The sequence below is a fragment of the Cygnus atratus genome, chromosome 1 (genome assembly GCF_013377495.2).
Source record: "Cygnus atratus isolate AKBS03 ecotype Queensland, Australia chromosome 1, CAtr_DNAZoo_HiC_assembly, whole genome shotgun sequence".
Taxonomy (NCBI): Eukaryota; Metazoa; Chordata; class Aves; order Anseriformes; family Anatidae; genus Cygnus; species Cygnus atratus.
In genome coordinates this window covers 15,139,793-15,156,503 of record NC_066362.1, presented here as the reverse complement: position 1 = coordinate 15,156,503, position 16,711 = coordinate 15,139,793, and the positions used below count along the sequence as shown (strand labels likewise).

Here is a 16,711-nt window from a genome sequence, read left to right as displayed (position 1 = left end):
CCTATTCCCCCTGCAACCGGTACCCAAGTCAATGAATGTAGCCACTGTTAATTGAAATAATTATTTTTTATGCATGGGATAGTGCAAAAGGCTCACAAAAAAGTTAGGAGGAGATGAATATCTCAATTCTTGCTTGCAGTGCTATGGATGATAATGACTTCTTAAGGCTTCCTGATTCTTCACCAAAGGTATAAGATGAAATGGAAAAAGGATGGAGTGATGGTATATCATGACTGTCCAGAAAATAGAGAAATAGGGTAGCTAGCAGTCATGATGGTTGGCTTGTGACAAAGCAGTTGCATGATCAGAACTGATCATCATTGGAGGAAAGGTGAATTCTAAATAATACAAAAGTTAACGAGGACAGGAAAATCATCTACTTTAGCTGTGGCACTTGGCAGCTGTATCTGTCTATGTAGATAGATGCTATGAATGAAAAATCTCTTTCCGGAAGATTCTCCAGCCTCCCCATGGCTGGAGGTCCAGTCACGGAGCAGTGTGAAAATCTGAGTCTTTGCACACAAACGGTTTGTTGGTTGATTGTCTTTTAATGTCAGGCCCAAGGACTTTTACATCTGTTTTTGCCTTTCTGTAATGTAATTTCTTTGCCTCTAGCCCCCTCCATCCCTCCTGTAATTATTCAATATTGTGTGCTTTCCGTATAGAAACTGCAGATCTGAGACTGTGATCAACTGTTTCAGAACTCAAGACTTTTCCCTTTTTTTTGTGGAAGTATCCTCAGTTTTTGAACCAACCTGAGTATTTTTTCCCATAAAAATGAACTGGTTCTGAACCATTAATTGAAGAGCATAGCATAAATGGCTTTTTTTTTTTTAAACGTGCATGGTAATTGCTTGCTGGAGAAATTTGAAATAATTACCTATCTGAATATAAGATTAAATAGTATGTCTTGCAAAATGTTGAATTTGTGCCTTAGAAAATGAAGCATTCCCGAGTGGAATTCTTGTTTAAAAATTATTTTATATTTACAGAGAAACTCAGCCATACAAATATTTTTAAAAGTTTGCACTTCATTAAGGCTATTTATTTTCTAAAAAAGAGGACTTGAATATTTTTGACAAATATACACATGGTGTTACGCTAACAAACGGCCATGCAACAGATATCTTACATAATGAAGAAATCGAATATACAAGACCTACTCTATTTAACATAGATATCGGAAAATTTACAGTCTAGCCAATAGTTTTTTTTTTTTTTTTTTAAAAAAAAGTTTTTCTTATTTGGCAGTATTTTTCTACAATTTGTTCAATATTCCTCTTGATGTGTTTTGGTGAGTACTGAAGTCTAGTCAGTGACAACCTGAGGTACTAAACATTTCTGCCTTACTTCGTTGTCTTCAAAGGTAATCTTTTTGTTCCTTTTAGGCTCTATCCATGAGTTGTGTATTACCGCATTATTTGGCATGGGGTCCGCTTCCACTATTGAAACAACTCGTTTTTTCATCTTACTTTTCAGAACTTTCTGAAACTTTTGCCTGGTGAATGCATAAAGGAGAGGGTGAAATATAGTCGTTCCGTACGCCATCACTAGAAAACATAATCGCAACTTAACCAAAAGGTCACTTGGGCCCAAACACAAGATTGTGGTGTTTAAAACGGAGATGGGTGTCCAGCAGAGCAGGAAGGTTGAAATAATCAAGAGGGACATTCTGAAGACTCTCTTTTGCCGCTCTCGTCGCTCCCGGTGCCGTTTCACGGCTCGGCGCAGGGCGATTATGACCGACACAGAAGTCCTTACACCAAAGACTACGTTTCTCCCCGCACTGCTCTGTGAGACATCGGTAGTCTCGTGTTGAGTGGTCAGAGAGATAGTTTTTTTCTTCCGAGCTTTCTTCTTTTGTCCTGTTGTAAATCTCGTGCCAATTCGGATATTCAGAGCCTGGAGTATTTTGGTGTAGGTAATGAGCATTACTATAACGGTGAAGAAGAAGATTGGGATCTGCACGAGGAGGTGGTAGTACATCCCCAGCTCCGTGTGGTATTCGTTTGCACTGACGCACAAAAGCGTCTTGTTTTCCCAAGTGCTCACGCTTTGGAGACTGAAAAAATTGACTTCAATGAAAGGAATCAGGAAGGAGAAAAGTGAGATGATCCATATTGATGTCATTAATATCACAGCCCTTCCCATGGTCAGAATTCGATTGGCAGGTTTTACAGAGATATCGTATCGGTCCAGAGTGATAGCAAAGACATTGATTGCAGTTGAAACGCTTGCAAAAGAGACACAAGCCTCATGGAAGCAGCAGATTAGAGCAGTGTTACTCTCCAGTGAAAGCAGAAGGATAACTATAGTTAGAGGAATACATCCCACACAAATTATTACATCGAGTACATGAAGGTTCATTGTAATTATGTTACTGACAGAATTGATTAAGTTGGATTTCATACAGTAAAGTACCAGCACGGTGAGGTTGCTGCCAAGTCCCAAAACAATTTCTAACATCAAAAATCCAGTGAGAGAAACTTGAAAGCTTAATGCATATGACAGGGGTCGGTACATGTTGGTGTCGATGTCATCAATGGCATCTCGAACTGTAATGTTAGATTCAGACTGCATGTTGACCTCCAGAATGGGGGAGAAACACATTCTTTTGTTGCAGTTGTTTTTTTCTCCTGAAAGGTGAAATAAATATGGAACTGTTTGATTTCTTTCTTTTTTAACATTTTTTTTGTTATTGTGGAAAAATGCTGGGAAAGGAGAGGAGGGAGGAAAAGCATCTATTCTTACCAAACTCTTAATTATTTACTGTATGTTTAGAGCTGTGCTTGGCATGGACTCAAAAGCCAGAGAATCTACAATAAGGTCTTTCCTTTTAAAAGGAAAGCAGGACTTTTTTTTTTTCTTTAAAAAAAAAAAAGAGGAAAAAAAAAGTGAAAAGCTTCCACTTAGGGGAGACAAGGCTTTATTTATAGTGATGTGGCTTTTACAAAGGGCCCGCTTGTTGAATAAACTATACTTGTGCATTGCCTTTGTACTGTGTTGAGGGCTATTTCAGAAGAATGCTGTTGAGTATTAACAAATTAGTACTCACGATCAATTTAAAAAGGCTCTTGTGGAAACAGAAAGTGATAGGAGCGTGGAACACTTGCTTATGTATCATAAAAAGAACACAAATTATTTTATGGCAATTTAGCAGTCTCTTTTTTTGAAGACTTCGTAAGAGTGTTGTGGGCTGAGATAGGAAGTTCTGCGATTAAGCAGATTTTTTATAGAGCTTGGAAACTTCTGCTCACTTTTATCTTGTGTGCATCTACATGTATGAAACTTATCACTGTAGAGAGTTTATGTAACTATGTATGATTTCAAATGCAAATCTTACATAGATTTGGGGTAATGGAGTTTATTATAAAAGGCTATGAATATTCTGTTTCTGCAAGAAATCAGTGCCTAGATGGAATGGAAGTGTATTTAATTTTATTCCAGAATAGATTTAAAGGAATAGTTTTATAAAATAAAATTAAATATAAAATCGTCTTTCTTTTTTTTTTTTTTTTACATACTGAAATTAAATCCAGCAGATTTGTATACACAGTGTGTTTATCCTAAGAGAAAGTGAGGTTCAAAAAAAGTAGCATTTAATGCATCTAGGAGATCCAGAGAGATCTAAAAATCTAGGAAATTTTTATTTTGTGGCTGCATCTGCTTTGTTTTACACATGCTGATAGGTTGTAAACATAGCATCTGCATCTAATACCTGACATGTCTATTATTTATAGTGTCAGCCAGCTCTGGAGTTTGTAATGAGATGAATAAACAAAAGAGAGGTCATTCAATTTCTTGTTGTGATGCTTGAGGATTTTATAAGTAGCTTTAAATTTAAGAGGGGAAGTACTTGGCATGAAACTAAATTTAAATGCAGACCTTTGTTCCACTCTGAATACATTAAAAATGGATAGCACTAAGGTGAACAAAAATGAGCTGTTTTTTAATGAAAGTATGAATTAAGCATATTTGGGATACAATATGCAAATGGATTTTATCTGCAGTTCTGAAAAGCCTCAATTGCACAATACTATTAATTGCAAATTGTATGATGAAAATTCTTGCTATGCTTCAACAGTTACTTCACATTTGCCTCTTAAATACAAAAGATATAAATTAGAACATATTAGTTTCAGGCGTGAAATACATTTCAAAAGCTTTGTTTAATTTCTAATTTAGGCAACCTCTAATAGGTTTATATTAAGCCTCAGGAATATGATTTCCTCTGTGTATGTAGTCCTGGCTTTGACTGTATTTCAAGGACCATTCCGAATACTTGAACTTGATAAATTGAGTTCTCATGTATTAGTAAAAGCCAGGAGAAAATCAGAAGCAGATCTCACTCAAAACAAACAAACAAAAAAGGTCTTAACTGTGACATTATGCTACCTGAAATCTTGCGACAACAGAAAGCTTCAGATGTGCTATATCTAAGTGTTCAATCTAAATACCCAGATTATACATCACCTCTTTGTTGCATGGATCAATTTCAGTTAAACACGAGTTGAAATGTCAAGGCAGAGGGGTAATTTACCAAACACTTTGCCTTTCTGAACCCTGCCTGTTCCCTTGTAAATGCAGAACAGAGGCTGGGTGCATGCAACTTCTGACCTACCTGTTTTCTGTCCCTCAGGGGTCTTTCAGATCATCGTAGCAGCTTGTCATAAATTCGTACATGGTGTCACTGCCAGGTATTTGACATGCACTGTCACCTCGGAACCAGGTGGTAGCTGGGCTCTTATTTCATTCCGTGCAGATTTTTTTTTTCCTTTTTTTGTTCCAGCAATTCAGCAGCAGCAAATTTTGATTAAACATGGGGACTCCTCAGTTGCCTGAGATGCTTGTACAGACCAGCACGTGTTCTGTGTGTCTGTTCTGAGTTTCAGGCCAGCAATAACAAACCTTCTGTTACGTGATGTTAATTTCTTTCCCCTGTTGCATTTTGTAGCAGCCTCTTTTTATTTTCCAGGTTTAAAAAACAAAAAATATCTGACTTCTGTGTTCAGAGTGTACGTGGGCATCCTTTAGTTACAGTTGCGTGTTTCTTTCTGTAATATTCCTGCTCTTTACTTTTGAGTGATGGCTTAGTCAAAGAAGTTGCTGTACATCATAAAATCCAGTTCATGTGCTTTGCGAGTAACCATGAGTTACCTAATTTGGTTTATTTTCACTTAAGGAGAATACATAACAGATCATAAAATTGAGAGAAAAATATCCATTAGTCATTATGACAAATAAGATATTTAATGAGCGGTTTAGAAAAAGCCTGGTTAAACCCTTGTGCAGCTTGCTGGTGAAGTATGCATATTCTCCATGTGGGAATTCATGTTTCATTGTTTCTTCATGCATCGGTAGTTTCCACAATTCTGGTTTTAAATTATAAATCCCTCTTTAAGAGATGCTCACCATTTTAAGAATCAATCATTGCATCCTTCTTGCAAGGAAATGTGAGCAGATGTGTTAGTCTTCCACGTATACTGTTGAAGTGTCGTGCACAGTAAATGGTAATACAAGCGTGTTCCATTTTTTTGTTTGTTTCTAATTCCTTTATGTCTTAAGAATACATTTTAGTGATGCGTCCTGCTGCTCGGAGGTCATACAGCTAGAAAGGTACCCGGTCAACTGCATTCTTCGTATTGTCAGTTGGAAAACTGAATTAGTTGCTGCATGCCCTTGTGAAGAGGAGAAAAAAAATGGTTAAAAGTAGAGCTTATCATTTCAAAATCAAGTAATGCAACAATATATTTTGTAACATCACTTATTTCATGAATAAAAGATATCTAAAATTGGATCTTACAAATTCCATAGAAAACCACTTAGTGTGTTCACTATTTCCTAGCAAAATCATGTCATTCTGTTAACTTCCATGAATTTAGTTTTTTGGATAAGTCTCCTCTTCTCCAAATAGTGCAGGTTACAGGAAACCCCGACTAGGAGCAGTAACTGTTGGATGTAGGGTGCCTGTGACTAGAGCTAGAAAATGTAGTTTTATAGTGCCTGTGAGCAGCTAGTTGAGACATACAGCTCTCTTCTTCTAATAAGAAATTGAGCAGCCAACGAGCTTTTATAGGAAATAGGTTTTTGTTTGATATGCACACTGTTCAAATTTTCTCTCTTGATATAAATGTGTTGCAAATCCACGTTTGTAATAAATGGCTCAATGTGGGGGGTAATGGAAGAAATAAGTTTTTTTTTAAAAAAAAAGCAACAGGAAAAAAAAGGGGCATTTCATGAGCAAGTCAGAAATTAGTCATATTACTCGACCTTCAGAAAGCAATAAGTATACACCAATTAACAGACCGTCTGATTCTTCAAAGAATAACTGCACAAAGCTGTAACCTATTTAACTGCCAATATTTGGAAATACTGCTGAGGGAGGAAAAAAATATTGCTGCTTGCATTTTGTGTCGTCCGTCTCCCCCCTCCCAGTACTATAGTAACCCAAACTGTACTGTCTTCGTGGTGTAAGAGCAAAACAGGCTCTCAGTATTCTGCAAGACTTTCATACAGAATTGCATTTTTCTACCACTGTGTTTTTAATGGGTAAGGGGAAATAGCATTCAAGTATTTCCTGGACTCGAATACAGCAAGATAACTAGCATTTAAGTGTAAGTCAAATCTGACGCTTCCTTTTTTTTTTTTCTTCTCCCTTTTTTTGTTAAATGTTGCTTATTCTGCATACCATAATAAGGAACAGATCTTACCTCCACTAAAGGTTTGATAAATTCTCGATGCAGGTGAAGCAGTTCCAGGTTGGAGGGATTCATTTTGCTCACTTGTTAGCAGAGTAGAAGGGAAAGAGGGTAATAAGCATATCTTCGAAAAATGCCCTTAATGAAAATTTGTGCCTGTACTGTGCCATTGTTTCAGCATACTGCTAATGTATACAACTGGTTGAGTTCTGCTTTAGAGGCTGCTGCAGTCTCCCACTCTTCCCACTGTAGAATCAATAAGCATCTGAAAACACATAATGAAAGTCATTTAACATACTGAAGGCTTCTTGTCTCCAGAGACACCGCCGAGATTCAGGCTTTCTAAAAAAGAAGAGCAGCGCTTCAGGGAGGAGAGCTTGCGATGGGCAGCTTTTGCAGAATGACAGCCTACCTTGTCGCTTCCCTTCACTGCAGAGAGATGCAGTGCATTCACTAATTTTGATTGGTCAGTGATGTGGGGCTTAAACTGTGCTTCATATATGGGATTGATCCCCCCCTCGCCCCCCCCCCCCCCCCGATTTATATAAGGATTCTTTTCTAAAAGGACTAAATTTACAAATGATTTATGAATTCTGGAATATATTAAGGCTATGCCAGTTTTATTTTTACCTTTTCACTCTTTACTTTGTGTACACTGGGAGCCACATGACGCTGTAAAAAAAAATCTGATTAAACGTTATTACTTAAAAAGCTTGCAGTGATCTATATTTGAATTTGCCTACTTTCCATTTGCGATTTTTTTTTTCTTTTGTCCTAGGAACATCTCTGAAATAAAACTGTCTTGCCTTTTCTGCAAGCCATGCTGAATTTTACCCAGTATGTTTATATGCGTGCCAGTGTTTAGGTCTTGTCTTGAATAAACGATATTCAGGACAAGTCGACACCCCCATGAATATTAGGAAAATTTCTATTAGGATTCACAGAGATTATTCAGACCCTTAAAATGGGTTAGTAATTCAGTTCATGAATCAGTAAAGAATGATTTTTATGATCCATCACCATGTACAATGTATCTGTAGTAGTGTAGATTGTGAATTTTGATGAAAGGTTAATTTTAAAGATATTTTATATGTTCTACATGAATTTTGCTAGAGACTTCCCAGGTTTTTGTAAGGTTGTGTCTTGCGTTATGTTCTTGACCTTTGTGGGGGCTGGGGAGGGTCCCCACTTTCACTTTTTTGTTTTGTACCTTACTTCTGAATCTGTTTTGTCAGTGTAAACAGTGCTCACAGCCACATAATGAGGAGTGTGAAAAGTGTAGTACAGTATCTGTTTTAATTACTACTAATGCTAAAATAAACCTTATAAATACATTTACTATGCGACTGAAAATAATAATTTTTAAAATCAGTTTGTAGAAGCCAGTAAGATAAGAATATCTCAGAATAAAATGTTCTACTGGTAGTAGAACATTAATAAAATTAACAAATTAACAAATAAGTGGTGAGGGTTTGAGTGTTTTCTGATTTCTCGTGATTTTAAATAATTACTTTTTTTTAAAGTTTGATAAAGTATTAACTGTTAAAGCTTGGTTTAACATGGCAGTTTTGGTCAAATTTTGGTGGTGTCCTAAGTTTTTAAGTTGCTATTGCAATTATACAGAGCAATTGTGTAACTCAAATGCCCGCATTTCGTTTTTATTTATTATAACTATTCCTCTTTAACAGCCATCCAATGTGCTATTTATATTTAGGTAACATTATATATATATTTTAAATGGCTGCACATTTATTTAGCTTGCTTCCTATTCCACTTTTACCTTCAGAAAAATGCAAAGTGGTAAAAAGAAAAAGAAAAAAGAAAGAAAGGAAAGATTACAGAAACTTTGAACAAAGATCCTGGACTCAGAAGGTGCCAGCTGGCTACGCTGAGCAGCAGCTGATCAAACTCTTTGAGCTGTCTCTGTTTCTTTTGCCTCCCAAGAGCTTGAAACCAATGAACACCAAGTACAGCTCCGAAGGATGACGTGATAAAGAGGATTCCTGAAATGAAAGCATATCTACTAATATTATTAAAGAGATTTGCTTGCTTCACTTTCAGTATGACTTAGGATAAGTAGGGAAGCCTGTCTAAATTTAAACAGATGAGTCTCCATCTCCCTGTCTAATTCTTCAGTGTGTGCCTGAGCAAAGATGGAGATATTGGCTGGGCTGTAGTGTTAGAAAGAAAAAGATGGAGGAAGATGACAACAGGATTTTTGGATATATAGTTTGGAAATACAGTTCAAGTGCAAGCAAAGGAGTCACAAATTACTTCTTATATTATTACAGGAGGCAATAACGAAATAATGGCAAAAATTGTATCCGCAGAAAGCGAGAAGAATGATGAGGAGTTGAGTTAAGAGCATATCACGCTCAAGTTTTCTGGAGAGAGAAGCAGGAGAAGCAGCAGCACCATATGGAGGCAACGAGGAGTAGGTGGATGGATAGACACACTTACCAGGCATCGCTGTGCAGCTGCTGGCGGAGATGGTGCGAACAGATGACATCATCCCAAAGGGTAGGTAGGGAAGAGTGGGCAAGAGGAGCCTTGTACAGACACCCAGCCGAGACAGAAAAATGTGCCGCTCTTATACCTGTTTCCATATCAGCACATTCAGCGTGATGCCGGGAGAGAATAGGTGCAGAGAGGCAGGAGGAGAGGCAGAACAACAGAGGTCTGCGTGTATAAACAGGCGCTGGAGCCACAGGGATCAAGGTATCTGCAACTGCCATAGCATCCACCCCTATATAGTACTTACAAATTGAATTCATCATCTTCTACCAGAGTATGTTTTTCTGCTTTGCTGAGAGAAGTAAGTCCAAAAATTTGAAAGCTGTAGCATGTTTCTTGGTCTTCTTCATCTTTTGTCCACTGTCTTACTTTCTACGCACAGGAAGTGATGTCCTGCCACTGACTGTTACGGCACAGCGCTAGGGCACTGGGAGCTCGGCAGGTCTCAACTCTGCTGGTGACCTTCCAAGATCATCTCTAATGCCACCTCTCGCAGCACAGATTTTAAAAGAAGCTTTGTTTGTTTGTTAGAAAGATCCCTTACATTCGCAATGTCTAACAGCTGTACAGTAAGCATATCAGGGCCAAATTAAGTACTCAGTTCTGATGTTTTCTATTAGAATTCTTGATTTTGGAATGTTAGCATGTTTTTTTATTGTGGCCTTTGGGTTTAAGTTTACATAAACCTGTTGCAAACTGTCAAACATCCATGTGCCATGAGATAGGCACACTCTTGGGAGTCTGTATTAACACATTTGCGGAATTGTGCCTGCTACTTCCCTTGTTCCCTGCACCGTTCTTGTTTCAATTTCTGTGATAATCTTCCCTGAGATCTCCGGCAGCGTTCTCTGTTGCTTTCTTTGGGATTCACGTCTTGTTGCCTAGTTAGAATCCTGCTGCTCATTTAGTAGTTGTTCAAAATCTTACTGTTTCTGGGTGTAAAATTTCATCTGCTCTCATTTTCGCAAGAGACTTGGGCTCCTAGATCTTGCACATCTTTCAGTGACACATAAGGTCTTTAGACCTTAAGTTGCTTTTCGAAATGATTAGGTGATTTGGGAAGTCTTGCCCTAGTACTGTTCTTCATCATTATTTACACAATGCACCTGCAAAATTGCAGCTGAATTGATCGTCCAGTACCTTGCACTAACCCGCACTGGGCAGTGTGATGCCCACTCCTAGTGTAGTCCTTCTGGATAGTTTTTTGTTTGTCCTTGGCCTTGTACTTTGTGATCCATATCTAAAACGTGTTTCTTACCTAGCTAAACCTTAGTTTCCTCAATAGGCTGTTGCAAAGAACTTTCTTGGAATGTTGTTGAAAATCCAGTAACTTTTATAGTATTAAGAGTAAATAAGCAATGGATGATGATAGTTTAGGTTTGGAAGTTGTACAGACATACCATTGTTGTGCTGTATGTGCCAAGGTGTTCTGGTTTACCCCATACCGAAATTATGGCCCAGACCATGCTGCAGCAAACTTTCATTTTCAAGATGTATAAATCTGACTGCTGTCCAGTACACGAATTCTACTTGTAAGGGTTTTTAGTACTGTTTAAGAGTGGCATGTTGAACAGATAAGAAAAACTCTGCTAGAATTTGTAGATAAATACCATTCAGACTGATGGTAACGCAGTCTCTTCTTTCTTTTGACACAAGTGCTTTATCCCCATTTTTCTAAGGTAACAAGAACTGTTCTAAGACCGTTATCACTTTTCTGTAGTGAATACCAATATCCACAAAATTAAATTTTCATGCAGTGTTCTATCCTTAATGTTGATTTTCTTTTCTCCCTCATTGTTGACTGCCACAGTTTTCTTTGTTTTGTTATTTTCATAATGTCTTATTTATTGGTTATTTCTAACTTCCCCTTTTCCGTTGCCAGAAAACATTCCTACACATGGGATATTGCTGATTTTGGTTTCTCCATTTTAAAATTACCTCCATAGATTTAAAATAAAAGAAAAAAATGATTTTCTAACTTAAATATATATAGTTTCATTGTGCTGCCTTTTGTGTTTGCAAAGATGTATACCTTTGGAAGTGACACAAAGCTAATTATATATACACATAATAGTAAATGTATATCTACATAATTATATATATAATGAATACATATTCATTGTCAAGATGTGGATCTAATGTTAGCATAGCAGCTTGAATACAGAAAAGTTACCCTGCTACAAAGTAAATATGTTTTAGGAGCTTTGTTTGCTTTTGTGAAACTGTTGGGCGTAGGTTATTTGTCCAGTAGTAAACCACTTGAGTTGACCTGCTCACCTTTTCAGCACTGAAAGCTCCTGTACTTGTAAGCAAATGCGTAAGTTTACAGAAGGCTCTTCAACAATTAATACTGAAACTGTATCTTATAGTTCTGCAAAATGAGGAGAGAGCAAAAAAAAAATCATGGAACCATTGATGTGGTCATCACTCATAGGTAGAGAAGGCATCCTTTTTCATATTAGGACAGTAAACTTGTTTTAGTGATGTAGCTAAATCATGGTCTTGGTCCCTTATTGTACGATTATTTATTCATTTCAATGGAAAAAAAAAATAGAATATAAATTATCCTCAGGAAGGAAGTATGGCTGCTAAATTTAATAGTAATTTGAGTAACATCACTGTGACTCCTGCTTTCCTCTGTGGAAGTGACTTGTCCTCTAGTATAAACATTCACAACAAATGGTGCTATATCATGTAGTACATATTGGCAAAATTTTAAATAATGGCTATACTTTTCAAGATAATATTTTCATTTTTCTTTAAAAACCTGTAATATGACAGTGAGTTTAGGTTTTCCTTCATTAAAATTGCACTCTGGGAGCATGAGAGATTTCTCCTCTTACAAAATATTCTTAGTTGGCAATCAAGAACTGAACCTTAGTTAGGGTTTTTGTTGGAAAGGCTTTTGGAACTCTGACATCTTATCTTTTATCTCGCTTCAGACACAAACACAAGCAGGTGGCTTGCATTGTTTATTTTAAGCTTCCAAAAGTGTGCCTGAAAGAAGGTCGATTCTCTAAGTTGGAAAACATGTCAGTGTGGTAGCTGAAGGGTCCTAATGCTGCCTGTGGACATACTCCCTTCTGGTTAGAAGTCCCAGCTGATTGTTCACCTTGCTTTCATTAAAATACTTTGTATTCTGGAAGAAGCTTTTCAGCATTACGTCTTGAAGCTTGGGTTACTGTGCTGCCTGGCACCCCAAATCCTGGCTGACGATGGCATTCCGCTCTGCGTGTGACAGAATGGCATCACTATCAACAGTTCAGTAGGCTTCCTGGCTGGTTTATTACAGTGAGTTAGAGGCAGCTGAACTCAACGTGCAGGTTTATGCTTCAGGATTCTCCATTACATATCCTGGATGCTGTGGAAGCCATGCCTGGTCACATACGCAGGGTGAGAAGCAGCAGTAGCAACATGAGCTACCCTGTTATAAACCCTTGCCGCAGGAGTTCTGTTAGACACCCCTCTGCTGTAATAGCCTTTGAGTGGAATTGCTAATGTAAAACAAAACAAGAAAACAGATTAGAGTTGTTTATTTGACAGACCCTGGATAGACTACTTTCCAGTCATTTTTAAAAATAGGGAGGCAATATGATTTTCTCTTCATTAAGACAAAGTGTTAACATGCAGTGCCTACTAGCAGCAGTTCTTCTAGCTGAAATTAGGAGATGAAGGTCTTACGATCTTAATTGCCCTGTGAGTGAAGAGTGAACACAACATGAGTGTGTATCACAACATAAACTATATTCCTTCAGTTTTGTTGAGATCACCCACAGTGTACGGGTTACCATCGGCGTGAGTTCATGTGCTGCAGTCTCCCTCCATTATCCCCTGGGCTGATTTAGTTTGGAAGTGCTGCAAAAAGCATGGACAAAGGATCCAGCAGGTTTACTACCTTTGCAATCAAAGTTCAGCAACACACACAATAGCTCTGAATGTTTCCATGCAGCTGCAGTGACAAGAGCATGCTTTACCTTCTTCAGACAACAAGGTAAAATCTCTGGACAGTAGTTTGATTTCTCCCTGGCCCCCACCAAGTTGTGGTTGTCTGCTATAAGTGATTAAAGCAACCTCTCAAGTCCCTGTGTTCAATTCAAATATAAAAAGTCATTCATTCACAATTTGATAGTGGTGATATTCCTTATATTAAGTTCTCAGAAACTGAAAAAATAGTATGCGGTACTATGTTTTCTTGTCTGATTTTTTAAACAATGATAAAATACGCTGTCTTCCCCTCTTTGCCACCTTAGTTTTGAGTTACTATTTTTCTAGATTGTTGGGGAAACTGATAGAAAATCTGTTTATGTAGTGCCATAAAAAGACACGTGAAAGTTAAAAAGTAATAAGTTATAATGATAAATGTGTAATAGTACAGAAATTGAACTAAGATAATGCAGGGTGTTGGATTCACCATTCATTCTGCTAAAAAGAATATTCATTTTATTGATGTGTGTGTTGGTTTAAATTTAGGTTAGTGTTAGTATCATCTTCAGGTTATTTTCTTTCTTCCTCTTGTTTGGGTACACTACTTTGCTTCATTTGTACCTGTAGTATAGTTAATTTTTTTGTTACTTGTTGTTGAAAGCCTGTCACTTTCTTAAGAGAATAAATGTATATAATATCCTTGATATCATCTTTGTTTTTAACACAAATACTGTAGTTCTGGAATCTAAAATGAATACCTGAACTGTTTAAATTGCATGCATATGAAGAACGAATTTCATCTGTGATTTTTAAATATCAAGGGGGTTTGGTGCCTGAACCCTAGTTTCATTTTTTTTTCCACGTCCTAAATTATTTTTAACCTTAGTGCGTAATTGTTGTATTTGAAATCACTTATTGTAGTACTGAAACAAACCAGAGCTTCTTTGAAAAATGCTTTAATTTTCTGCTTTTTTTGGGAAGGTTGAGAGCAATAATGTCAGCAGTAAGTCTGAAGAAGGGCATACTATTTTGCTTCATATGTGGCTGATGCCTAGAAATGGCTTTGCAGTCATTAGACCTGAAGCCCAAGTTTTATTTTACTAATAAAATCTCAAGAAACTGAGAGTGATTAGTAGAAACGTTTTTGTTACACTAATAGATGTTGAACAAATACATGTGTACAGAGAAAAAACTTGTCAAATTATTCAGCAGCCTTCACTGTTGGATCTATTTAATAAATTAAAACATAAAGGTAGAATGAGGTTGTGGTGATAGAAGTTATAAAGTGGAGTTGGAATGGGAAAGTAGAAAAATATTATTTGCATTTCTTCTGGAAGCTTTCAAAGTGGGAAGCTTTGGTTTTACTAGGTCAGCTAGCAACTCTGCAAATGGATGCTTACAGCCAGGATCTCCTGGAGGAAAAGACAGCACACAGCAATGGGTACAGCCTATACAGAGGAATACCACATGAGTTACTACATACCGACTCTGCCGGTTGTCCTGCTGTCGTTGTAAAAGAGGCATTGCAGTCCTGATGGAAGCAGAGGTCTTTTCCAGCCCTTGCTCGAGTAGAAGTGGTGCCCAGTGAGAAATGACTCTTCCTGAGAGACAGCTGAATATGGAGGAGAACGTAATTTCTCTTATTAATCAGGCAAATTAATTTTAATGTGAAGAAGGAAGGGAAGGAAAGGAGAGCCTGCCCTTAGAAAGTGGTTACTACACTAAGCCTGCTGGTGGTCTGTTTGGAAATGTTTTTCCATAAAGTTGTTTTACGCTGCAATATCTTCTCTGCAGCCTTGCTTACAAAGGAGAAACAAAAACTAATTGAACCCCACCTGTTCACCCCAGGGGGTAACTTGTTTTCTCTGCAATTTTTCATATATTCTTCAGAAACACTTTTTATTCACCAGCATCAAAAAATTCTAGGTATCGCCCTGTTTATAGTTTTTTTGATAATTTGCTGTTTAACACTGCATCTCCAAAATCTTTAAGCCAACATTATCACAATGATCAATATGTAGGTTGGTGTAGGATAGAATACTTCAACAAGGATTTTCCAGTGGTATTTGAGTACATGTCTGTAGGGACTGTATGGCTCTTCAGGTTGTCAATTAAATACGAATATTGACAAATATTATAGCATGTGATGATACCAAGTTCTTAATGCAGTTTGTGAGAGTCTAAAAACTGCTCTCAGTCATCTTTAAGTCTGTAGGCAAAGCAGCTCTTACAATATACTTTGGGATAATAAAATAATAAAATGTATTAGTCACAGAAATTTCAATTTGCATTCAGTACTTTTAATCTAGAGTACACTTGCATGGACAGCTAGAGATGGTGCAGATTAACACTTCAACTAAGGGTTTGACCTGCTTGTGTGATGTCCATGACCACAATACGTGAGCATCCTGTATCTGTTTCATAGTTTCTCTTCACACCATTCTGTTTTGTAGCAAAGCAGTTTGTCTGTGTGCTAGAAGACAAGGGCAGATCTGGGAAGTCCGCCTGGGTTTTGTGGATCTGTTCAGTCTCTGTAATACAAGGCCAGTTTCTTTTTGAAAAAACACAGGGACTATATAAATTTTACATATTATTGTCTTAGCAGGTCTTTAAACACAAATTTATTTATTTATTTTTTAATGTCTAGCTGGACTGGATGAAGAAAGGTAAGCCAAGGCAATGCTTTGGAGTAATAATGAGCAAGTTGAAATTTGAGTGGAGAAATATTCATGGATCAAAATCTTCCTCCTAGGACATTAATTTTCTTGTACCAAGTAAAGTAACATATTGGCAAAGTCAGAATATAAATTATTTCTTGCACTAACCTTACTTCTGTCTAAATTGCTTTAAGCCCTCAACTGCATTGGAAGCGGGGGAGGGAGCAAAACAAAGCCCCCAAACATGCAAATAATTAATGAGATGTAAAAAATATATTGATGAAATGCAGTAAAACTCTCTCATCTATCTTTAAACTAAAAAAGCGTGCATCTCTAAGGAAAAAGGTCTTGCAGCATGCATAGAGGGTTTATTAAACACAGGGAAAAAATACAGAACTGTGTTTGGAGAACATTTCACCTGGATTTTGACATCTGGGAGCTGCTGCTTCTAACATCAGCTAGGAAGTTGTCAAGTGTAAAAACACTTACTGAACCAACCCTGTAATCATGTAGGACCTAACAGTTCAGCAAATCAATATTGTGAATAGAACAAAGTGGATATAGTGCTTCTGCGTGCAGTACTTTGGGTTGTGCCATACTGGAAAACCTTTTACTTACAGCTTCGGTGGCTCGTGTTTTGGTGCAGTTCTCCTCTTATCCTTCCCAGTATAAACTATATCTTAAGTGTGAGTGTGATGGGGCAGGAAGAACAGAAGATGCGTCTATTCAGAATGAGCCAGGCATGGTGTTGGTAGGATCAATTTTTGATGAGTACTAAATGATTCAGATTCAAGGACAGGGAAGCTGCGAGAATTGCTGCAAGGGTAACTGAGCTGCTCTTGAGAGTTCTTTATATAGCCAGATACAGGCTTTCCTGTTTATTTTATTTTTTTTTTCCTCCTTAATGATCTTTTGCTG

At 37.3% G+C, this 16,711-nt stretch overlaps 2 protein-coding genes across 2 annotated transcripts in view; one reads left to right on the top strand and one right to left on the bottom strand.

Annotated features, from left to right (window-relative positions):
* Positions 1-16,711, top strand: part of COG5 (component of oligomeric golgi complex 5) — a 186,423-nt gene that overhangs the window by 31,285 nt on the left and 138,427 nt on the right. The gene's annotated exons all lie outside the window — the stretch shown is intronic.
* Positions 1,309-3,452, bottom strand: GPR22 (G protein-coupled receptor 22). Its single transcript, XM_035549481.1, has one exon. The coding sequence runs from the start codon at positions 2,608-2,610 to the stop codon at positions 1,309-1,311; it is 1,302 nt and encodes a 433-aa protein (XP_035405374.1). The 5' UTR covers positions 2,611-3,452.